We start from the raw sequence: 25,312 nt of genomic DNA on the forward strand, positions 1-25,312 counted from the left end.
AAAAAAACTAAAAATGAGTTGTCTTTGGTGCTTGAGGGGTGCTTGGCTGTGCTGGTCTGGAGGAAAGGCTGGCTGCATTAGCTCAGATTCCATCTTGCTTCCAGTAGATAAGCAGTTGTCAGGCATGGAGGGGCAGAGTATGGTGTAAGCAGGTCCCAACTCCACTGGGGGCCACTGTGCTCCTCTCTGAAGTCCCACTGTGTTGCGTTGGGGGAAAAAATGGCATCACCCCAGGCTTTGATTCCCAGACTAGGGATCCCAACCACCACTGTTGAGTAACCCTTACAGAATAGTGAGGGCAGTCACCTTGCCCTGAGCCACAAGTATCCTGCACCTTCTCCTTGGTGCACAGTTGGGATTCAAAACCCCAAATCTTAAAGGACCTGGCATAGTGCAGATCCACTCCCCTCCTCCAGAGTAGAGCCTTTCCACCCTGCTGATGAAAGGGTTTGGCCGTCACCTGCAGGGTCTTTTGTCCTTGGTGAGGCAATAAACCCTCTTCCAGAAGTACTCCAGGAAGGGAACTGTTCTCTTCCAGTGTACCCTGGAGATGTCTACACTACAGTATGCCCTCCAGGGCCAGCTCCCTTCTCCCCAGGAGTGTGTCCACAGCTCCACTCAGGAGAAAGACACATACTTCCAAAACCTTGGAGTGAGAGCTCCAAAAGCTGTTTGCAAAACAAAACTGGGATGCTCAGTATTTCTCGCTCCCCAGTTCATGGTCCAAAGAGGTTTTCCTCTTGTGCTAACTTGATGTTGCACTTTCTTAACCCTTCTCTCTTTCCCTCCCTTTTGTCTCTGCACAGAAATTGTTCCCTCTTGTCTGTGGCTCCACTGTGTTTCTCTTCCCCAATTCACATCCATGCACCTCACATCTACCAAGCTGTTTCCCTCCAACTGTGGAGATCCTTCTGTTGCTCTGCAGATCTATTTCCTGGGTGTTCCAAAAAATCTGACCTCAATACAGCTGTGTTTAGGGACAAAGAAAGCCCAGGGTCCCCTACTTCTCCACCATCTTAACTCTCCCCTCTATATATCCTGTATTTTAACAAGTTTAATATCTGATGTCTTTGGGAGTTTTAAATATTTTTCTAAAAATTATTATTTCTGTTAGTCGTGGTGGCATTCCTTCCCATGTGTTTGATTAATAATTGATGGCAGTCCTGTAGACCTTACTTCAGAAGAAGACTTACTTCGGAGAAGATTGTCTTCTGCTTCTGCTGGTAGCCAGCAGACCAGTTGGGCATCTTTAAACATACCAGACCTACCTCTCTTACCCTACTACTGGGGTCAAGCTTAATTTCCTTGGCAAGTGTGCTGCTGTGGGCATCTGTCCTTAGGCATCCCCACTACTCTGAGCTGTGTCATATTCAACCTGCTGCTCTACTCAGCTCTTTATTGTTCTAGCTCCAAGTTTTCTTATTGTTGTTTGGTTTTTCATTTGGTTTTTAGAGAAGGAGCAACAGGGGATATTCATGCTTGGCAGCCTCTCCTACCTCTTGTGAGACCACCTGTGGCTCGAAGAAAATGTCCTTTCCAGGTTTTATTTTTACTTTAGTGGAATGGAGACCTGCAAGCATCTTGTAAGATATCATACAAAAAGCTAAGGTGGTTAAACATTTTTAGACTGTTTATTTTTGTACCAAAAACATAAAAAACTAAAATAATACTGAAACTGAGAATAAATTAAGAATATTCATTTTATAAAGGGTTAATAGACAAGTGTTTAGTGATGTCAACTATCCAAAATATCCTGATTCCTGAAAACACATCGCAAGCATTTGCTTATATTATTTTGAAAGACGTCAGTGATTCCTATACATAGTCACCTGAATGTTTTTCATTATTTTCTTTTATATTTTGTCTAGGCTGCTACAGAGGAAGAGAACAGCCATGGTCAAGTAAATGGTATTCTGAATGCTCCAAGCCTTGGTTCACCGATTCGTGTCCGCTCAGAGATTACTCAGCCAGACAGAGATGTTCCATTGGTGCGGAAGTTACGTTCTATCCATAGCTTTGAGCTGGAAAAACGTCTAACACTGGAGCCAAAGCCAGATACTGACAAGTTTCTTGAGACCTGGTATGAAATAGTTTTTCTTTTCTTTAAAGCTACTAAGAAAGATGCTATAGTTATCCTCAACATCATCATTATTAATTTCTATAATGTAAAGTCTTTCAAATAAGAAATGTTTGCATTTTTGTAGTACTGATTTGATTAAGCTCTCATCTCCTTCCATGTTTTTATTATCATTGTGATTCTTAATGTGAATTGTCTTATAATATTGTTACAAGTTCTTATAACACAGCTTTTGGCTTTGCAAGTTGAGCAGTGGGAACTGGTAATTTCATAAAACTAGGTACAAGTTAAAAACATTTTGAACTTACCTTGTTTGGAAGGGATCTCATTTATTGGAGTAAGAAGATGCAATGTAGAGTTGGAGTGCACAAGATAAAGGAGGTATTGTGCAAGAAGAAGGGGAGTTCGTGAAGGAGGGAAACAAGTAATTTATATACAAGGGACAGGCAGTTCAATTCAATTTAATGAAGGCCTTCTGTGAGTAAGTACTGTAGGAAAAATAGACATGAATAAGTTTCTTCCTAGAAATAAGGAAAGGTGGAACTTTAAAGAGCTATACATAGGTAATAACTATAGTTCATGATTAGAAGTCCAATTATCCGTCAATTTTGCTAACAGAAGAATTGTTATATATAAATTAAAGAAGACTGCAGTAATACTAAGAGCCAAGTGACTAGTGATGGTCGCATGCCCTTCAGTGTACATCCCCGGTGGCTGCTATTGGCAATGAAATGTTAGAAGGACCATGTAATTGACGAACATGGTGTTTACTGTGTTTAAAGACAGTTCAGCCACTTCTGGCCTAGTCTAATCAGGCTTCCATTTTCAATCGTCCTTCATATATGTGTATTCTTCCTTACATGGTAGTCATTCAGTCTCACAGCTATGTGATAGAAGCTATGTCTGTACATTGATATGATCAAAAGGATGGATTTGAGATGGGGCAGTGCTTAAACATTTTGAGTTGTGGCTAAGATTGGGAATAAAGACCTAAATGCAATAGGAGTAAAAGCTTAGTTTGGTAAAGAATTAGTTTAACAAAGGAATGAAACCGAAGGGAGTCCATGTTGAGGGAAGAGCTGAGAAATAAAAATAAGGTGGAGGTAAGAGAAGTAATCCAAGAAAATGAACTCAAGCCAGAAGCTAGAATGAAAAGGGAACAGTTGAAGGAATTGAAGCACCTAATTACAGACTTGGAAAGCAAAAAGTGTATTGCTTAAACTACTTCCCTGAAGATGAGATCAGTTCTTAGAAGCAAGTGCAGCCAAATGGTCACACCATTGCTTGCCCCTCAGCCGGCAGAGAGATTCTATACAGTGCCATCTGCCTTTTAATCCACCCAAACTGACAATATACCTTGAAGCTTCCCCCACCCCCTCCCGACCCCCCACCACTGTGTGCACCTCTATGTGCGTAGTGGACTGGGTGTGCTTGAGCAGGTATAGCAGCTTTTCTTTTTAAAAGTTCTGCCTTTGGTATTTACTTGAATGAGTACATTTATATATATGTCTGAAGAAGAAACACTTCAAGTATTTGCCTAATGTATACTAGCTTCTTCATTTCCTTTTGTAGGGCTTCTGGTGAGGCAAAAGCTAAATTTGGCTAAATTGTTCCTGTCTGCCAGAGAGAGGGCAGTGTGATTGAATTGTCAAAGAAAAGTTGAAATAGATCACATGGGTCAACCTGGTTAGGCTTCTCTTCTGCCCTGCAGCAGGAGAGCCATCTTCCTCCCATGGGCTCCATCTTCCCAAACAGGATTATGACACATAAAGCAGAACTTAATCAGCCTGTGAAACTTTCCTTATGTTATATTTATATTTTTTTCTCTAACCTGTGTGTGAATGTTAGTTCTGTATAGAGCTTATAGGTTATGCAATAAATATTTTCCTAGGACAGTTGAGTAACTTCTCTCTGTTTTCTTAAGCCTGGAGAAAATGCAGAAAGATTCCAGTGCAGGAAAGGAATCTATTCTCCCTGCTCTGCTTCATAAGCCTTGTGTTCCCGCTGTGTCCCGTACTGACCACATCTGGCACTATGATGAAGAATATCTTCCAGATGCTTCTAAGCCTGCCTCTGCCAACACCCCTGAACAGGCAGATGGCGGTGCCAGCAATGGATTTATAGCAGTTAACTTGAGCTCCTGCAAGCAGGAGGTTGATTCCAAAGAATGGGTGATTGTGGACAAGGAGCAGGACCTTCGGGATTTTAGGACAAATGAGGCTTTAGGCCATAAAACAACTGGGAGCCCTTCTGATGAGGAGCCGGAAGTACTTCAAGTCCTGGAGGAATCGCCTCAAGATGAAAAGCTCCTACTGGGTCCTTGGGCAGAAAGTGATCATTTAAAGAAAGAAACCTCAGGTGTGGTCTTAGCACTTTCTGGGGAGTGTCCTGCCACTGCTGTTCCAGAACAGTATACAGATAGGCTAGAACTCCAGGCTGGAGCTGCTAGTCACTTTATTGCAGTGACACCCACGAGTCCAATGGAGGCGCAAGCAGAAGGACCCCTCACAGCGGTAAGAAATTTGTTCCTATTATGTTTCTCTGCTATCCATTCAAGGTGCTGTTAAAAAAGAACTAACCAGTTCAACTAGCAATCAACTGAGATTGTTCAGCAGATGCCTAAGTTTAGGGATAGGGCATGATGTCTGGAGTAGGTTCTATATCGGTCACCCAATATGAAATTTCTCAAAACAAGTGAAGGTTTCCTGTCAGTGTAGCAACACATGAAATGTCATTATAACCTAATTTCAGAATAACATTTCTAATTAGTCCACAAGAGCTGTGTGTTTAGATATGACTTTTTAAAAATTTGTAATTCTAAAGATTTTGAATCTTTGCCTTATAAACCTGGTGAGGAAGGCATATATAATTTGTACTTTATAGTGTACAGTTGGCTAGGTTTGATTCTTTTCTGTTTCTTTTTCGTAATCTCCACACGGAAATTTCTCATATTTTACATTACTCTTAAACAGTAGTCTTCCAGCTTTGATGTCCACTGTGTAAAATAGAGTCCCAGCCTCACTTCCAGAGCTTCTCCTTCGATAAGTCTGGGAGAGAGTGAGACCAGGAGTCTGCATTTTACCAAGTAGCTGAAAGCAGTTGTGATATAGGTCTTTTGCAAGGGAATTACCCTCAGTTTGGGCATTCAGCTGGAGACGCCTGTTTCCCTGTTGTTAATCAGTAAGCAGTGATGCCCCGATGACTGAGAGCAGCTGGAGCCCCAGAAGAGTCAAATATGGAGGCAGTAAGGAACTGTGTACAGAGATCTTTGGCACCAGCCTGAGGACAGGTACCTCTGTCCTTACATGGGTAGAAGTACCAGGTTTTCTCAAATTCCCTAATCATCTAGCAGCTGTCTTTTCCAACTCACCAAAAACAACGTTGTTCCCCAAACTGACATTTTTCTGTTAGAACACAATTCCAAATGCAGGTGTAAAAAAACAGTGAGAAAAGATAACAAAATTTGCTTTTGTGTCCTGCTTTATAGGAATTCGCCTGCGCTTCACCGTAGGAAAATCAATGCCTGCCTCTTTCTACATCAGAGTTAGTCTTTTCTTCTTTTCCAGGACTGCTTTGTACAGTTATACAGGTTGTTCACTAAATAAAGTGGCCTAGCCCAGGGAGCAAATAGGGGCTGAAACCTAGCCCAAACTTTGCTAACCAAACTGCGTTTTTGTGTAGGTCTGTTTCTTCTTTAAGGAAGCATCCTTTTTCAAATTGTACACAATGACCTATGGGCTAGATTCAAGTCCAACCACCCCCCTCCTTCCCCTCATCCCTTTTTCCACCCACCTTCCTTCTTTCCATTTATTTCTCTTTCCATCTTCAGTTTATTCTTATCTTGGACTCTGTCATGCTTTGTACTTGCCGTCACTCAAGCATTCTGGTGTACTTCCCTTCAGAAAGGTTTTCTAAGGGCCCCTGTGTGGCTCAGTCGGTTAAGCATCTGACTGGCTCAGGTCATGATCTTGCCGTTTGTGGGTTCAAGCCCCATGTGGGACTCAGCTGACAGCTCAGAGCCTGGAGCCTGCTTCAGATTCTATGTCTTCATCTCTCTCTGCCCCTCCCCTGCTTGCTCTTTGTACCTCTCTCTCTCTCTCTCTCTCTCAAAAATAAATAAACATTAAAAAATTTTGGGAAAAAAAAAGGTTTTCTAAAGCCTTGGCTGCATTTCTCCTAGTATTGCTTTCTCCCATCAATACTGTTTTATCCACAGGGATTGTTCACATGCTTCTCTTACACTGTTTGTATTTTCTCTGTCGGGTTGTTGAAAGACTTGCATTCATTTATTTGATATTATAACTTTGGCCTTATTTTCAGATGTCTTTAAATACAAGTATTTTTCTTTTTTCTTTCTTTTTTAATTTAAATTCAAGGGACGCCTTGGTGGCTCAGTCTGTTACACATACAACTTGGGCTCAGGTCATGATCTCACTACTTATGAGTTCGAGCCCCATGCTGGGCTTGCTCCTGTCAAGCTCACAGTATGGATCCTGCTTCAGATTCTGTGTCTCCCTCTCTCCCTGCCCCTCCCCCACTCACAGTCTGTCTGACTGTCTGTTTTTCTCTCTCTTAAAAATAAACATTAAAAAAAAATTTAAATTCAAGTTAGTTAACATACATTGTAGTCTTGGCTTCAGGAGTAGAACCCAGTGATTCATCTCTTACATATGACACCCAGTGCTCATCCCAACAAGTGCCCTCCTGAATGCCCCATCACCCATTTAACCCATATCCCCACCCACCTCCCCTCCAGCAACCCTCAGTTCTCTGTATTTAAGAGTCTCTAGGGGCGCCTGGGTGGCGCAGTCGGTTAAGCGTCCGACTTCAGCCAGGTCACGATCTCACAGTCCGTGAGTTCGAGCCCCGCGTCGGGCTCTGGGCTGATGGCTCAGAGCCTGGAGCCTGTTTCCGATTCTGTGTCTCCCTCTCTCTCTGCCCCTCCCCCATTCATGCTCTGTCTCTCTCTGTCCCAAAAATAAATAAACGTTGAAAAAAAAAAAATTTAAAAAAAAAAAAAAAAAAAGAGTCTCTATGGTTGGCCTCCCTCTCTTTTTTTATCTTATTTTTGCTTCCCTTCCCCTGTGTTCATCTGTTGAGTTTCCCAAATTACACATATGAGTGAAATCATATGATATTTGTCTTTCTCTGACTTATTTCACTTAACATAATTCACTCTAGCTCCATCCATGTTGTTGAAAATGACAAGATTTCATTCTTTTTCATCGCCAAGTAGTATTCCATCATGTATGTATACATATGTATATATATATATTACATTTTCTTTATCCATTCATCACTCATTGGACCTGTGGGCTCTTTCCTACTTTGGCAATTGTTGATAGTGCTGTTATAAACACTGGGGTGCACGTGCCCCTTCAAATCAGCATTTTTGTATCCTTTGGATGAATACCTACTAGTGCAATTGCTGGGTCATAGGGTAGTTCTATTTGTAATTTTTTGAGGAACCTCTATATTGTTTTCCAGAGTGGCTGCACCAGTTTCCATTCCCACCAATAGTGCAAGAGGGTTCCCCTTTCTCCACACCCTCACCAACATCTGTTGTTTCCCGAGTTGTTAATTTTACCCATTCTGACAGGTGTGAGGTGGTATCTCCTTGTGGTTTTGATTTGCATTTCCCTGATGATGAGTGATGCTGAACATCTTTTCATGTGTTTGTTAGTTATCTAGATGTCTTCTTTGGAAACGTGTCTATTCGTGTCTTATGCCCATTTCTTCACTGTTTTTTTTGTTTTTGGAGTGTTGAGTTTGATAAGTTCTTTATAGATTTTTGATACTAACCCTTTATCTGATATGCCGTTTGCAAACATCTCCCATCCCGTGAGTTGCCTTTTAGTTTTATTGATTGTTTCCTTCACTATGCAGAAGCTTTTTTATCTTGATGAGATTCCAGTAGTTCATTTTTGCTTTTATTTCCCTCGCCTCGGGAGACATGTCAAGTAGTAAGTTGCTATGGCCTAGGTCAAAGAGGTTGCTGCCTATTTTCTCCTGTAGGATTTTGATGGTTTCCTGTCTCACAATTAGGTCTTTCATCCCATTTTGAATTTATTTTTGTGTATGGTGTGAGAAAGTGGTCCAGGTTCATTCTTCTGCATGTCTCTGTCCGGTTTTCCCAGCATCATTTGCTGAAGAGACTGTCTTTTTCCATTGGATACTCTTTCCTGCTTTGTCAAAGACTAGTTGGCCATATATTTATGGGTCCATTTCTAGGTTCTCTATTCTGCTCCATTGATCTGTGTGTCTGTTAAAGTATTTTTCTTAACTGAAGGTCTCTAAAGAAATGTCAGCTGCATCACTTGTGTACTTATGTCTAAGGTATTAAACTTAACCATTTCCTTCACTTGTGGGGGATGAGATTAAAAATACATTTATGTTGATTCTGTTTTTGAGGCTTAAATTCAGAGTTTACTTTTGCAAAGCAGATGGTATTATTTCCTAACTTACTACAGACATATTAAATAGGGAGGGCTCCCAGTTAGCTTCTCCACATCTCTTGCAACTCTGATTATATGTTCTAGCTTGGATGATATGCTAAACTAGATTACTGGGCTATCTGAATATTTTAAATTAAGACATATCCTGATGAGAATGTTTGTTAGTTTGTATCTTTTTCACTCAGGCTCGTTTCTCTTTTATGATGATATGAAGGGAGAGTATACCGATGTCTTAAAATATGTAGGAACTATATAAAAATAGGCAAAGCAAAAGTTTATCTGTTTACAAGCATAGTTGGCATAATAAACTAACCTGATGAAAACTTTATTAGTGCAGAGCTATTAGCCTTGGTTAGGAATTCCCTTATCCATAAACATGAAACCACTGATTATCACATAGCATGTATAAATTTTTTAAATAATATGTTTTGAAAGATGGCTAAATTTGCTAGATTTGAAAAAAATTGGTTTGGGGTTACTGTTGGAAATTAAATTTTTTTCCTTGGGTAAACAGTGTTGATTGAAATTGGCTCACTGTCAGTCGTTTCTAAAAAGCTGCTAAACATGGATTTACAGGGAGTAAATAAGACCAACCTTTGGCTTACAGGAAAAATACTAAGTTATGTTTTGATTAGAAAATGGAGAGGTGCCTGGGTGGCTCAGTTGGTTAAGCATCTGACTTCGGCTCAGGTCGTGATGTCGCAGTCTTTAAATTCAAACCCCTTATTGGGCTCTTGTGCTGACAGCTCAGAGCCCAGAGCCTGCTTTAGATTCTGTCTCCCTCTCTCACTGCCCCTCTCCCACACATGCTCTGTCTGTCTTGTGCTGTCTCTCCCTCTCAAAAAATAAAAAAGAAACATAAAAAAAAAAAATGAAGAGACAAGATTAAGCTAGCATACATAAATAAGGGTAGAGAAGAAAAAGAAAAGAAGGGGTGCCTGGGTGGCTCAGTTGGTTAAGCATCTGGCTCAGGTCATAATCTCATGGCTTGTGAGTTTGAGCCCAACCTTGGGCTCTGTGCTGACAGCTTAGAGCCTGGAGCCTGCTTCTGATTCTGTCTCCTCTTTCTGCCCTTCTCCCACTCACACTCTGTCTGTCTGTCTCTCTCAAAAATAAATAAACATTAAAATGATACAAAAAGAAAAAGAAAAGAAAATGAACTGCTTCTAAAAGAGGTCTAAACCACTGGTCCACGTGACATTGGGTGATCTCTGTTAGTAGGGAGGTTGGATTTGAAATTTAATATAGGAGTGGAAAAGTTATTTCTTAAACCGAGTATCAGGCAGATTGTACCACATGATCTCATGATTCTAGATGGTCTTTTAGAAATCCATTGCTTCAGGGGTGCTTGGGTGGCTCAGTTGAGTAAGTGTCTGACTTCAGCTCAGGTCATGATCTCACGGTTTGTGGGTTCAAGCCCCACATCAGGCTCACTGCTGTCAGCCTGTCAGCTCAGAGCCTGGAGCCTGCTTCAGATTCTGTGTCTCCCTCTGTCTCTGCCCCTCCCCTACTCACGCTCTGTCTCTCTGTCTCTTAAAAATGAATAAACATTAAAAAAAAAATTTTTTTTTAAAAGAAAGAAAACCAGTGCTTTATTTTAATATTACCTTTGGAAGTAGTATAAATATGACTGGGGAATGATAATATCAACAATATGTTACCTGTTGCCGTGTAACAAATTATTCCAAATTTAACGGCTTTATTTATTTTATAAAAAAGTTTTTTTAATGTTTATTTTTAAGAGAGAGAGTGTGGGGAGGGGCAGAGAGAGAGAGGGAAACAGAGAATCTGAAGCAGGCTCTGCACGGACAGCAGAGAGGCCAATGTGGGGCTCAGACTCATGAACCGTGAGATCATGACCTGGGCCAAAACGAAGTCAGTCACTTAACCAACTGAGCCACCCAGGTACCCCTCAAATTTAGCAGCTTTAAACAACAAAGTTATTTCACACTTTTCTGAGAGTTAAGAATGTAGGAGTGGCTCAATCTAATGGTTCTGGCTCAGGGTCTTTCATGATGTTGCTGTCAAGCTGTCAGCTAGGGTTGAAATCATTGTAAGGTTCAACCAGGATGGGAAGATCCACTTCCGGGCTCACTCACATGACTGTAGGCAGGCCTCAGTAGCTGTTGGCCAAAGGCTTTGGTTCCTCACCACTTGGGTCTCTCCATTCTTGACAGTGGCAGCTGACTTTGTCACTGAGTAAGGAGAGAAGGAGATAGAGAGATAGGGGAGTGGGTGGGGTGGTAGAGCCAACATGCCTCCACCATGATAGAAGCCATAATTTCTTTATAACCTCATCTCAGAAGGGCATGCCATCACTTCTGTCATACTCTGGTAGTCACACAGACCAATCCGGCTACAGTGTGGGAGGGCCTATACAAGGGTATGAATACCAAGGGGCAGAGGTCATTGGGGGCCATCATAGAGACTGGCTACCATATTATCTTACATCCATATTTCATAGAATACTTTCGTAGTTGATCCTAACAGCAACTCTATGGAACAACCAGAGGGAAAATTATTGTCCTTTTTTGCACTGATGACACCAAACCATAGGACAGGGAGATAATCTGTAAAGAGGCAGATAACTAGTGGAGTACATTCTGTGTTCTGTTCCTCACATCAGGGGATTATCAACATTTGAAGGAATTTCCTCTTTGACTTGTTTCTTAGACACTGAGAAGAAGAAAGGGGCTGTGAGTCACGACACACATGGGGAGCAAGACAAAATGGAAAGGAGTCACATAATTGTTTTGTGATCTATCTGGTAGTCAGCATCTACAAAGAGGATTCCTGTGACTGTATTTACAGGAGTACCAATACCAGTACTAGAAAATTCAGATCAGCAGTGATTGCATTGCCTTAATTCTGTTCTTTTCATTCCTTCAGTTCTATTCAGTGTCTCCTGAGTTCCAGGCTCTATGCTTTACCCCAGGGATAAACAGTTGGCACCAACCTTCCAGGTTGGCACTGAGGGCCTATGTCTAACAGTTACCTTAAACAACGTGAAGTGATTCTAGTGGAGCTGTGTACACAAAGGAGGGCAAAGATCAATCCACCTAGGACTGAGGAGTACAATATTGGGTGTTTTTATTTTCTAAACTTTTCTTTATTTTCTAATTTTTCTTACCATGAAAAATGAAATTTTGAAAATACATTGCTTTCATAATTAGAGAGGAAATAATTAAAAATATTTTTCTGGAAAGGTTAAGGTGCACTTCAAAAATAAGAGGACTCTGAAGGATGAATTAGTTTGCTGGAGGGAGATGCGGGGCTGTGAGGCAAAGAACACAGTATGTGCAGAGGCACAGAGACTTGAAGACCACAGTTCAGAGCATTGAAATAAGTGATTTAGAGTCTTAAGTGCCCTTTCCTTAGGGCAAAGGAAAGGGGCTGAAGATAAAATGCAAAAGGTAAGGTGATAAAGGGCATTGGCCTGCTCCGCTGAGATGTGTGGGTTGTGGGACAAGAAACTGCCAAGATTGAGGGAGGGGAATTTTATTCAACAATTATCAAGCATCTACTGTGTGTCAAGTACTGCACTAGGCATCAAAAGAATTCAAAGCCCAGTGAGTCTCCTCACTGCTTCTAAGCATCTTCAAGCTAGTAAAGGGAAACAAATGAAGTGTTATTGATGCTTTGATAGAAATCTATAGGTTATGGGGCGCCTGGGTGGCGCAGTCGGTTAAGCGTCCGACTTCAGCCAGGTCACGATCTCGCGGTCCGTGAGTTCGAGCCCCGCGTCGGGCTCTGGGCTGATGGCTCAGAGCCTGGAGCCTGTTTCCGATTCTGTGTCTCCCTCTCTCTCTGCCCCTCCCCCGTTCATGCTCTGTCTCTCTCTGTCCCAAAAATAAATAAACGTTGAAAAAAAAAATTAAAAAAAAAAAAAAAAAAAAAGAAATCTGTAGGTTATGGAAGTTGGGAATAGTTGAACTAGAGTGATCCCTGAAGTGTCTTCCAGTATTATATGAAGGGGCTTGAAAACTGACTGTGAAATCCTGTAGTCAAGTATGTGATGTGTAATTACAGGCCAACCAAAAATATTTTTACTTCCGTCTGTCTTTTCTGTGACTTCTATTCTTTGGGTGTGGGGTTGTGGCTTGCTTATGATTTTTGGTACCCCCACGAAATTCTCATAGTTTCAAATCCTGCTAAAAAACACTTGAACTATTAATGATGAGTGACTGTCTCTGAGAAATGGGTAATGGGAAGGGGAAAAGCAACTTTTACTTTTTGTTTACTTCGGCTCGAGGCTTCGGGTTTTCAGTTTTACCTACCTGTGTAGCACATTGCTGCTCTCTCCATTCCTCCTCTAGTCAGCCTCCATATTCATAAGCCAAGCCACAGTGTAACAACATCTTCAGCGATAGTAACCAACATGGTCAGAGTAAGCAACAGGGATAAAGAGTGAGAGAGTGGGACATTCTATTAGCAGATAGGACGTCTTTTTTTTTAATGTTTATTTTTGAGAGACAGAGGGAGACAGCATCAGTGGGGGACAGGCAGAGAGAGAGGGAGACACAGAATCTGAAACAGGCTCCAGGCTCTAAGCTGTCAGCACAGAGCCCGACAAGGGGCTCGAACTCATGAACTGCGAGATCATAACCTGAGCCAAAGTTGGACACTGAACCAATTGAGCCACCCAGGTGCTCCCCTGATAAGGCCTCTTAATACTCAAATGTTATCACTGCCATGTACTCACTTTTTAGTAATAAACATTTGATACATTAAAAACATGGTTCAATAATAGTGTTCTAGTTTCATTCATAAGTTTTAACACTTGCATGAAGTGTCACATAAAGATGCTTTAAGCAAAAGAAGTGTATAGTGGAATTTGAATGGCCCAAAGAAATGTGAATGTTTAAAATTTATTTATTTTTTAATAGACCAGGAATGTGTTCATATAACTCAGTTATTCTTGGCTATAGTGGGAACTAATAAATTATTCTACTACCGATATCTCATAAATTATTTGTCAGAAACCAAAAGGAGATCTAGATATTTCATATATGACATTTTATTTGGAAGAGAGGCTATTTGGTATGCCTGTTGAATTTCCCAAAGTTTTTATTAATAACATTATACTCCTTGAATGAGATAAAAGTTAAAGGATAATTATTTATAAGTTAAATGTAAATAATAGTTTACAGTTTACTGTCTCTTGCTCTGTGGCCAGTTGTAAACATGGGGTAATTATAAATAATGAGGCTGCTTTATCTGAACTAAAAAGTAACGAGACTGAGGTTAGTCAAACTGAGTAGCAGGCATTAATAAAACTAATATGAAAGACACAGAAAATATTGAGGTCATTTTCTAGTTCTGTAAAAAGGTGTTTACCTTTAGAGAACCAGTTAGAGAACAGAAGAAAGGCACTGATTGAATTCATGCCTTAATGAAGTATTTGTGAATTATAGAAATTAAAGATATAAAAGATGCATATGGCTTCCTGGCAGATCGTCAATTAATTTCCAATTATGGGAAATGCTTTTGTGTCTTACAGTCTGAGGTCAAGGAATCTGTTTTCAGATACACTTAGAATTAGCCTTTTCTTTCTCTGTATTCAGCTATTGATCGTTGGTTTTCTCCTTTTATCTCATCAGATAATGTTTTTGCAGACTCTTTCCCAGACTTCACTTGAGAATGTAGTATATGTCAGAATGCTTTGCTATGCTATGTATGATAAGGGCAACAGACCACTAGAACTGACTCCCTTTTCCTGAAGGTCATTAGAGGTCTGGGCTTATTGTAAGAATTCTCATCTGAACCTAAACAGCCTGTATTCAGTTAACCAGACAGATGCTCAGGACACTGGTTCCATTCAGGAGCTATTTCAGGAAATTAGTTAGGTGTTTTCACCTGGGCTGGACTTACGACAAGCTTTACATGTCTTTTTTTTTTTTTTTTTTCTAATGTTTATTTCCTTATTTTCAAAGAGAGAGAGTGAGCAGGGGAGGAGCAGAGAGAGAGAGAGAGAGAGAGAGAGAGAGAGAGAGAGAGATCCCAAGCAGGCTCTGCTCTGCCAGTGCAGAGCCTGATGTGGGGCCTGAACCCACAAGCTGTGAGAACATGACCTGAGCCAAAATCAAGAGTTGGACACTTACCCAGCTGAGAGCCACCCAGGCGCCCCAAGCTTTACATGTTCTTAAACCTAATTGTATTCCTGATACACAGAGGAAAAAAATCCAGACAGTTTCTCTGACTCTGGAACTACACCCATTTCTTGATGTCTTTGGATTAAGATGGGATCTAAGTGAAGTCTCCCATGACAGCTCCACATTCATTTTGCTTTGAATTCAGGCCAATTTCCATAGTTTCCCCAAAACATAATTGGTTTCATTAAGTAATTTGACTTACTTGATTTCTCAGAAAGGCTTTTTTCCTTATCAGTGTATGTGGTTGACATTTTCTGTCTCCTTATATGTCACTTTTTTTTTCTTACATGTCATAAAATGTAGAAACTTTAGGAGTCTTAAGAAAGGACATTCTTACTAGATACTGTATCTCATTCACATAGAATTGAAATGACCTCAGTGGAAGGACGGTAGAATTTATTCATAGGCTTGTCTTTAAAAAATTAAAGAAACTAATGAAACATTAGGAAACATCTTTGCAAGTCTTTGCTTATAAGAAGATAAAATATTCCTAACATTGTTTGATTGCTAGGATTTATGGGAAACAAAATGCATGTAAATCCAGAGTTTTTAAACTTAGAGTAATTTGCCAATGATTTTTTCCTATAATCCTATATCTGGATTCTGGCAGGAAGTAGCTGGCACACTGAAGGGGGCTTAGAATTTAATGAAAACAACTTTTTACGGATGTGTGGATAGACTAAAGAGAACCAACAGGACCGTCAGTAGAGGGAGTCAGTTTTATCTTGAGTCCTGCAAGAGAAGGAAGAGGGAGCAGAAGCTGGGAGAAGCGCCATGCAACAGCAGCTATGGCCAGAAGTGGTAGAATGTAGTCACCACCAATGCTCCTGTCCCTTGGGCAGGAAGCAGAGAGGATTAATACCCAGACCTTTCTCTCCTCAACTCTCTGATTCTCTGTTGGTGCTTCCCATTGGGCAAACCCAACCAGAAATCAGAAGGCAAGGGAGCCTGGATAGTGCAGTGTGTAGAAATTCATCTTCCAGAGCACAGAGCAGGCTAAAGTAAAGGCAGGGATGAGCCTAGACAGAGACTGTTTTATGTAGCTCCTGAGTAGGGGAGCTTAAGTGTCATGTACTTTGACTGAGAATTGTTCATTTTAGGTATGAGTTGGACAGACCTGGTCAACATCTATGTTCCTCTAATAAATTAGAATTTTAAGTATTAAATTTCAAATCATCCATCTTCATTAATATTCCACATTATTGCATTATGTTTTTTCTTCTGTGTCTCCAGATTACAATTCCTAGACCTTCTGTGGCATCCACACAGTCAACTTCAGGAAGCTTTCACTATGGTCAGCAGCCAGAGAGGAGAGACCTTCAGCCTGTTGAGCCCACTGTAGAACTTTACTCTCCACGGGAGAACTTCTCTGGCCTAGTTGTAACAGAGGGTGAACCTCCTAGTGGAGGAAGCAGAACAGACTTGGGGCTTCAGATAGATCATATTGGCCATGACTTGTTACCCAGTATTAGAGAGAGTAACAAATCTCAAGACCTGGAACCAAAAGACCTCGCTGACCATAACAGACTGGCTGTGAGAGAATTTGAGAGTCTCCCTAGAGAAACCGAAGAGAAAAGCATTCTTCTAGGATCAGATAATGAAGATGAGAAGTTAAGTAAAGGACAGCATTATATTGAGATCGCCTCTCTTCCAGGAGACTTGGTAACTGTGGAAAGGGATCACTCAGCTACTACTGAACCTCTTGATGTGACAAAGACACAGACTTTTAGTGTGGTGCCAAATCAAGACAAAAATCACGAGATAATGAAGCTTCTCGCAGTTGGAACTTCAGAAATTTCTCCACGAGTCATTGACTCACATGTTGAAGGACAGATAGGTCAGGTGGCAGCAGTGCAAAAAAGTAAGCTATCTAAGGATGATGACATCGGGAGTGAAGACTTGCCAGGTCATCAGGGAGACGTGTCTACTTTTTTGCACCAAGAGGGTAAGAGAGAGAAAATTGCCCCTAGAAATGGAGAATTATTTCATTGTGTTTCAGAGAGTGAACATTGTCCCCCATCCCGAAAGGATGTGGTTAAGTCATCTTTTGTAACTAGACACAGCCGAATCCCTGTTTTAGCACAAGAAATAGATTCAACTTTTGAATCATCCTCTCCAGTCTCTGCAAAAGAAAAGCTCCTCCAAAAGAAAGCTTATCAGCCAGACCTAGTCAGGCTTCTTGTGGAAAAAAGGCAACTCAAGTCTTTCCTTGGGGACCTCTCAAGTGCCTCTGATAAATTGCTAGAGGAGAGACTAGCTACTGTTCCTGCTCCCTTTTCTGAGGAGGAAGTCTTCACTCCCTTTTCAAGACTGGCTGTAGACTCGCACCTGAGCAGATCAGCCGAAGACAGCTTTCTGTCACCCATCATCTCCCAGTCCAGAAAGAGCAAAATTCCAAGGCCAGTTTCATGGGTCAACACAGATCAAGTTAGTACCGCAACTTCATCTCAGTTCTTGCCTCGGCCACCACCAGGAAAGCCCCCGACGAGGCCTGGAGTAGAAGCCAGGTAATGCCATGTGTTCTGTGTTAAGTGTGTAGTGTTATTTCTGTGTCTGCTTGATTATGATATATCAGTCGTTTCATTTCTTCATTGCCTGTTTCTGATCATCTACTTCCTTCCCTGCCTTTTCCAGCCTTTATAGCCCAGTGTATAAAAGGGATCATAGTGATTCACATTAATTCTTGCCTCTCCCACTTTCTCACAGTGTGACCCTTAGTTTCCTCATCTGTGAAACAGGTCTTACGTTTGCCTCATGGTTTGGGGAGGATAAAATAAGGTTGCATACATACGGAGCTTTGTGCTGGGTTTAATTAGCATGCAACAAAGGTTACTTGTCTTCTAGTCCATTTTAACTAGATACTCCATTATAACAGATGTCATTATGATGTCAAACTCTAGTGAAAAAGACTGTGTCCATAATTTTTTTAATTTTATTTTAGAGAGAGAGAGAGTGAGAGATAATGTGTGCAAGCAGGGGAAAAGGGCAGAGGGAGAGAGAGAGATCTTAAGCAGGCTCCATGCTCAGCATAGAGCCCAGTGTGGGGCTCAATCCGATGGCCCTGTTATCATGATCTGAGCCAAAATCAAGAGTCGGACGCTCAACCAAGTAAGCCACCCAGGCACCTCCTGTGTCCATAATTTGATGAACGGGTCATGGTAACAATGTTGTTTATCTGATTATAATGAATTAAGCAACTGTAAAAACCCTGTGGGCAGTTTTCCTAGGCCTGATACATACGGCCTTACAAAAAGTATTACTTCAATATTTACTGTATGTTATACTTGTTTATTGAAGTATTCTTATGTATAATTGACCACAGAGTGATTTTATTTATATGTATATATATATATATATATATATGTGTGTGTGTGTGTGTATATATATATATATATATATATATATTTTTTTTTTTAAGTTTATTTAGTTAGAGAGAGAGCATGTGTGGGCTTGCATGTGTGTGCAAGCCGGAGAGAGGCAGAGAGAGAAGGAGAGAGAGAGAATCCCAAACAGGCTCCGCACTATCAGTGTGGAACCTGACAAGGGGTTCGGACCCATGAACCTTGAGATCATGACCTGAGCCGAAATCAAGAGTCGGATGCTTATTAAGTGACTGAGCCATGCGGGCACCCCAAGAGTGATTCTGTTTTAAGGAAGGGGGGAAATATTGGGAGGTGATGAACCAGTTAAGAATGCTTTCCTTGGAGCCATTACTCACTTTCACAGACTAGAAGGGTCTAAACCCTTGGAGAAGAAAGAGAAAAAGGATGACCTTTTTTTTTTTTTAATTTTTTTTTAATGTTTATTTATTTTTGACAGAGAGAGAGAGAGAGACAGGGCATGAGTGGGGGAGGGTCAGAGAGAGAGGAAGACACAGAATCTGAAACAGGCTCCAGGCTCTGAGCTGTCAGCACAGAGCCCGATACGGGACTCGAACTCACAGACTGTGAGATCATGACCCGAGCTGAAGTCGGACGCTCAACCGACTGAGCCACCCAGGTGTCCCAGGGATGACCTTTTACCCAAAACAAGGTGAAAATCAGAATACATTTACCTGAAAACTAGAGCCTGTTATAGGTAGTACAGTAGTAGGTCTCCACCTGTTATATGGACTCTGAAGTGTATTAAAGTGAGGTTCTGTCTGTATCATTACCCAGCAGAACTTGTTCCCCCAAGGTAATGGTAAGTTTAGACTTGCCCTAAGGTTTCATGTTCAAGGGTAACTAAACACTGGATTTTCAGTGCCAGTGGGACTACAGTTCCATGGGAAGAATGGTGATGTGTAAACTGCAGTCATTTGAGACATTTTAAAGGTGATTCCATGAACAGTAGCCACACATCCCCTCTTCCTTCTGCTTTTCTTCTGTACTTAATAGAGATAATGTGTCTGTGGCTTGAGATGCTTTGGACTGCAACAAACAAATCTTGATTATCATTTATTATTTAGCACTTTACATGTCCCTCAAATGTAGCACTTGGTAACCAAGCCAAGCATGTGGCATTGTGCCAGATATTACAGAGCTGACCAGTCTGGACTTCATCTGGGAGTTCAGCAGAAATGCAACTTTCCCACTTAGGTCCTGGCACAGAAGACGTATTTTATTCCCTTCTTCAAGTTTTACCATAAGATCCGTGAGGGTAGGCTTAACCAGAGTGAGTTTCATCATGTCTGAATAAGTAGATGGTGGAAAAGGAGGAAGAGAGAAAATTGAGTAACTTGTTGCTGACACATGATGGTGATTGATGGTGGCTGTTTATGTCCCTGCATCCTGCCAGTGATCATACAACCTTGGAAATTCTCCCACTTCCTTCTATAAGGAGTGGCATGTCTGCAGTTTGCGGTTTAAATTCTTTTTTAACTGAATGGATTTTTAGCCCAAGACAGAAAGACATTTAGGGCAGAGAAGATACTGCTATTCATATGAATATTCTCTAGATTTAGAATTCTAAGGCCCAGGTCCATTGCCAGTAAGACAGGGCAGTCAGCCCCCAAACCCAGCTCTGCTGAATCTCAGACTGTTGTCAAGGGCAGAAACTGAGGCCCCAAGAAACCAGTGACTACTCTTTTCCTTTTGGAAAGTATTAAATGAGGTTGAAAAATACTTTTATCTGTATTTCCTGCTGTTGGTGAATATAATTCATGTTGAAGACTTACATTTGTGGGGCTTAATGTTTCCATATGCACATGCCACATTTCTGTCATGGGAGCCTTAAACAAAATGGTTTACTCTCTCTCTCTCACTTACTAACATGCTAGAGATGTTTCAAGTTGAAGAGCAAACCTGCGTTAGGAGGAAAGGGACTAACAACATTTAAGTGCTTCTGAATGGCAGACATCCAACTAAATACTTGGGCCACTGTTCTCAGCTGCTCAGTAATCCTGGGAGGTAGATAGCATTCCTATTAAAAGCTAGGAGAGGTTACGTGAACTGCTGCTGAGGATGGGATTTATGGAGCAGCTATGGAAAACAGTATGGGATTTCCTCAAAAAATGAAAAATGGAACTACCGTATGATCCAGTAATGCCACTGCTATTTACCCAAAGCAAACAAAACACTAATTCGAAAAGATATAATGCACCCCTGTGTTTATAAGATATGCAGACAGCCCAAGTGTCATTGGTGGATGAATCGATAAAGATATAGAGTGTGTGTGTATGTGTGTGTAATAGAATATTGCTTAGCCATAGAAAAGAAAGACCATGGATTGGCATTTACAGCATAGATGGACTTAGAGGGTATTATGCCAAAGGAAGTGATTCAGAGAAAGACAGATACCATCTGATTTCACTTATATGTGAAATCTAAAAAAACCCAAAATGAACAAGCAAACAAACAAACAGACACTCATAAATACAGAGAACAATTGGTGGTTGTCAGAGGGGAGTGGGGTGGGAGGGATGGGTAAAGTAGGTGAAGGGGGGAGTACAGCAAAGGAAATTTAGTCAATGATATTATAACTTTGCATAGTGACAGTGACAAAACTTATCATGGTGAGCATTGTATAATGTATAGAATTGTGAAATCATTGTGCTTTATACCTGGAATTAATATAACATTGTATGTCAACTATACTTTTGAAAAAAACTAGCAGAGGTTAAATAATTTGTCTAGGGTCATACAACTGGTATGTGAAAGAGTAACTCTGTTTCCTGTGTTTGCTGACTTGACTCACATCAGATACATTATCATTTGGGACATTGTGACTTTCTGGACTCACTTGAAATGAGTTAAAATGAAAAGAATTCTTCTCTGTTCCTTTAAGGCTCCGCAGATACAAAGTCCTAGGGAGTAGCAATTCCGACTCAGACCTTTTCTCCCGCCTGGCCCAAATTCTTCAAAATGGAACTCAGAAACCCCGGAGCACTACTCAGTGCAAGAGTCCAGGATCCCCTCACAATCCAAAAACACCACCCAAGAGTCCAGTTGTCCCTCGCAGAAGTCCCAGTGCCTCTCCTCGAAGCTCTTCCTTGCCTCGCACATCTAGTTCCTCACCATCGAGGGCTGGACGGCCCCACCATGACCAGAGGAGTTCATCCCCACATCTGGGGAGAAGCAAGTCACCTCCCAGCCACTCAGGATCCTCCTCCTCCAGGAGGTCCTGCCAACAGGAGCATTGCAAACCCAGCAAGAATGGCCTGAAAGGATCCAGCAGCCTCCACCACCACTCGGCCGGCACTAAAGCCCCCCCAGGGAAGAGTAAGTCAGCCACTAAACTCAGCAGATAGGAACTGGGCTGCATCTCGGAAAGGTGTGAGGTCTTCCTCCTAAACCTGATGCATGTGTGTCCTTGTACTGTCTATTTAAAAAATCAGTGTTGATCTTCTCTTACAAAAGAAAGTAACATAAATTATTTATAAGAAGACATAAATATATGATAAGGAATTACCTAAGGCAGGCAGCAAGCAGATCAGGAATCCATGCCTTTGCATAGGAAGGGGCAATCCAGCAAAATCCAAGGGGGAGATTAAATGAACTCTTATTTTTTAGCTGCCTTTGAAACAAAGGAGTTAAAGGAAGGAGATGGAATGGAATTTTAAGGGGTTTGGCCTGGTATGTTTGTTTTTAAGGCATTGCTCAAAGATTATATAGCAAAAGTGAAACTTCTTGTTTTAATATTTTTATTCAAACTTCCCAACGTGGGGGAGTCAGAATTGCTCTAATATTAGGATATATAACAAGTCTGTTTGCTGGAGACCCAGTGCTCATACACACATGGCTTGTGTATTTATCTAGTGTATTGAGAGTTCACACCTTTACTTTGCCTCATGCCTACTACCCTCCCTGGATTTCACAGTTTTTAAAGTTAGTGTATCTCACCTGATGCAGTCTCTCTAATTTTAACAATACATTCTAATATGCTTTCAGCAGCACATGATGAAAACTTCAAATCCAGTTATTTTTTTTAGTCCCCTAATATTTTTCTGTGGAGCGGCAGTTCTTAGTATATTTTTATTGTGAAAAAGAACTACTGAAACTTAGGTAAAGGAAGAAGTCTAAATAGAGCTACTTTCCAGGCTTCAGTGCTTTAGGGAGAGAGGAACAGAGTGAGGATAATACCATTCAAGACGAAAGAACCCTCTTCCCCTCTGTTTCCTCCTTATGGAAGGAAGACCGACCAGAGTAGACCTTACTTTCTTAGGTCTTCCAGATACCAGCTATTTCCAATATCAACCTCCAAGATGATACCAGGGAAATACACTGCTGTGGAGTGTGACTTCATGCTTTTAGATATTTAGAAAGAAAAATAGAGAGAAATTAGGTACGTTGTTGAGGCTTATAATCCTCAAACTTTGTATTTTATACATTTAGCCAATAAGGAACAAGTATCTGGGGAAATAAATTTAGGCTCAGTATTTATCTTTTAATGTTTTATTACCTGCTTCTCTTGTGCTTTAGTTTGAATATTTGGGCTTTTGGACCTGATTTCCTTGTAACCTCAGTTTATAAAGCTGTGAGGAGGAGCATATTCTGATTTCACTCTTCTAGTAACAGGAATCAGGCAAAAGTAAATTATGCTAGATTTTTCAAATGGGCTCTTTTCTACTCTGTAGGTGTTTTGTGTTGTAAAGACCTTATTGAGGTCAGGTAAATTGGTCTGCTTGCTGTTGAAATTTGCCTTCTAGCAAACATCTGTGCTTTCTCTTTGACCTTGTGTTTGCTGCCAAAGCTTAACATGGTTGAATTGGGAAAAAAAAAAAAAAAAAAAAAAAAAAAAGAAAGAAAGAAGTGTATTTCCTCACTAAGTGAATACATTCTAATGCTGCATCAAAGCTGCCCTGAAGCTGCACTGAACTTCTCTCGTTCTCTTTATCTGTGTTGAGCTTTTTTTACAAAACAAAAAACAAAAAACAAAACGAAACTCAAAGCACTGTTGAGTCCTATATGATCTCCCATAAGAAATGTAGCATAGTGTGGAATCTTAATTTCTCTCCGGTTTCAAGCACTACAGAGGAATGCAATAGATAAGACATATTTGCTGTTTAACTAAAGCAACTGTAATATTGGAAGACCAGTCCTTCTGTATTATATTGTATAATAGTTGCTATAACACTACTTGCATGTCTTCATGGTAAATGATATAAATATTTATAAATATATAGAGAACCATATGCTTATATAAACTCATTCTTTCTCATTCTCCATTTGTAATTTCAAGATCACAGATGGTGAAATTCCTTTCTATTGTGTGCCTCGCGTACACTTGGGCCTTGCCTGTCTTCATTTTCTGAAAATACGTTCTTGGCATGGGACATTTCAGATTCTTCTTGCCTTCTTTGTGTAATAATGCAAGGGTTGGCAGCCTTCGAGCCAAGATAGGTTATTTAATTTTCACTTTTAAAAGATTTTAATAGGGGAAAAAATTACCGGGACATGCTTGTAATACTCGTTCAAAAATTTGTCATGTTAGTCACATAATTCTGTCCTTATGATTAAAGGGGATAAACTGGAATGATAATCATGGGTCTGACATAAATTGATTTTTTTTAATGTCTTAAAATTGCCATTCTTCATTCCTCTTTTCATCTCACAATTTTTTTGGGTGGTGGGGGAGTGGAGTAAGGAATTATCTACAATTCCTTAATTATCTACAATTAAGGAATTATCTTTTTTCTGTTGTATTAGTTAAATTGTGCTAAGGGTAGCCAGCTTTAAATCCTGACCCCTGTCATCTGAAATGTGCCAGTCATTGGGAAAGCTGATGAGGCTGCAGTTATGGTGTGTGTGTTGTTTTTAACTGGTGTTTCTCTTCTAGCGGTCAAAACAGACAGTGATGGCAACATGGTGATTGGATGTTTTCTCTCTATGGTTTCTTAATTTTCTCCCAGCTTTTCTACTGTGTTGCCCCCTTTTCTAAATGGCCCTGACGAACTCCAGATCCAGAGAGAAATAGCCTCAGCGTATAAGAATATTTTATTTTGCATGTAAAGAGTTAACCAAAGATGTTCTGCTCTGATACTTTCAAAAGAAAACAGACTAGTTATTGCTTACATATCAATAGGTCCACCTAAAAGGACTAGCTGATACAGCGATTTACTTCATGGTTTTTAAAAGCATAGTTTGTGCTTTTAGAAATGTTAGAGGTCTCAGGCTAAAAAGAGAAGTTGGCAGCCCTGAGCAAAGCATTTTTGGCCCAAAGATTCTTGTTTTTGTTTTATTTTAAGGTTATGGTATGGAGAATGGGTTGGTTATTTGTTGTTGTTTTAGTTCCTTCTTTTTTATTTATTTTGGTGTGTTTTTTTTTTTTTTTTTTTTTTTTTTTTTTTTAGTGTTGGCATATTTCAGATCTCAGTGACAAACACAGATCAAGCAATTTTAAATCAGTTTGGTTATTCTACCTAAGGAACATGGCCATTAATTAAAAGTCCAGCCAAACTATACTAAACATAGTATGGGGCAAAAGTTGAAATTCTCTTTTGAAAATCAAGTGCCTCCTGGTTTCTCTTCTCACAACAAAATGGCAAACCCTAGTCACACTTGCCCTTACACCGTCATGTCTAGTCTCTGGAATTATGTGTGGAGCAGAAAATGGATTAGCACTAGCTCATTCCCTGTAGGTAGCATTCTTCTTACATTATGCTGCCAAATCTCCAGGGTGTACAGACTGTTTGAAATATTAAAGTTTCACCTGAGAATCTTTTGCGCAGCATAAAGGTATTTAACTTTAATGTATAGTGAACAAAGGAAAATTGGATCATATCAGGCGTAAGCTTAAAGCACAGCATGTAAACATCTTTGAATGGTAAGTCTCAGGCAGGTGCCCTTATTCCCAACTTGGTATGCAAGCTGGCCTTGCTGACCAAGGGCACCATCATATTTACTGTTTCTTAAGTTGCATGTTGTGAAGGGAATGTTTTTTTGTAAAAGTTGCCAAGTCAGTCCAGTTCTAAATAAGTAGCAAAATGGTCAATGATACCACTGTTGTCATTATCCACTTTGTATTATTTGCTTTAAAATACTAAGCAAATCTGAGCTGCTTCCTGATTCAGTGGACTAGTTGTGCAGTATCTCTTTCTTTTCAGCTCCCAGCCACTAGGGGAACTTGAAGTTCTTTGGTCATCATCAGAGATTCCTTCCAGGCTACAGATTTTTATGCAAATATTTCTATGGTTGCATTCAATCTACAAG

At 40.5% G+C, this 25,312-nt stretch overlaps 1 protein-coding gene across 2 annotated transcripts in view; it reads left to right on the top strand.

The window, feature by feature from the left end:
• TTBK2 (tau tubulin kinase 2) overlaps window positions 1-24,411 on the top strand; it is a 136,138-nt gene extending 111,727 nt beyond the window's left edge. For both annotated transcript variants that reach the window (XM_047075230.1, XM_047075229.1), the window contains 4 exons: window positions 1,869-2,080; window positions 4,002-4,590; window positions 15,918-17,191; window positions 20,949-24,411. In XM_047075230.1, the coding sequence (XP_046931186.1) occupies window positions 1,869-2,080; window positions 4,002-4,590; window positions 15,918-17,191; window positions 20,949-21,411 (2,538 nt within the window). In that variant the 3' untranslated portion in view covers window positions 21,412-24,411. The remainder of the gene's footprint in view (window positions 1-1,868; window positions 2,081-4,001; window positions 4,591-15,917; window positions 17,192-20,948) is intronic.
• Window positions 24,412-25,312: the final 901 nt, after the last annotated feature.

Source organism: Lynx rufus, unplaced genomic scaffold, assembly GCF_022079265.1.
Source record: "Lynx rufus isolate CCGP_SWC_20201006 ecotype Redwood Valley unplaced genomic scaffold, mLynRuf1.p SCAF_13, whole genome shotgun sequence".
In the NCBI taxonomy this organism is placed as follows: Eukaryota; Metazoa; Chordata; class Mammalia; order Carnivora; family Felidae; genus Lynx; species Lynx rufus.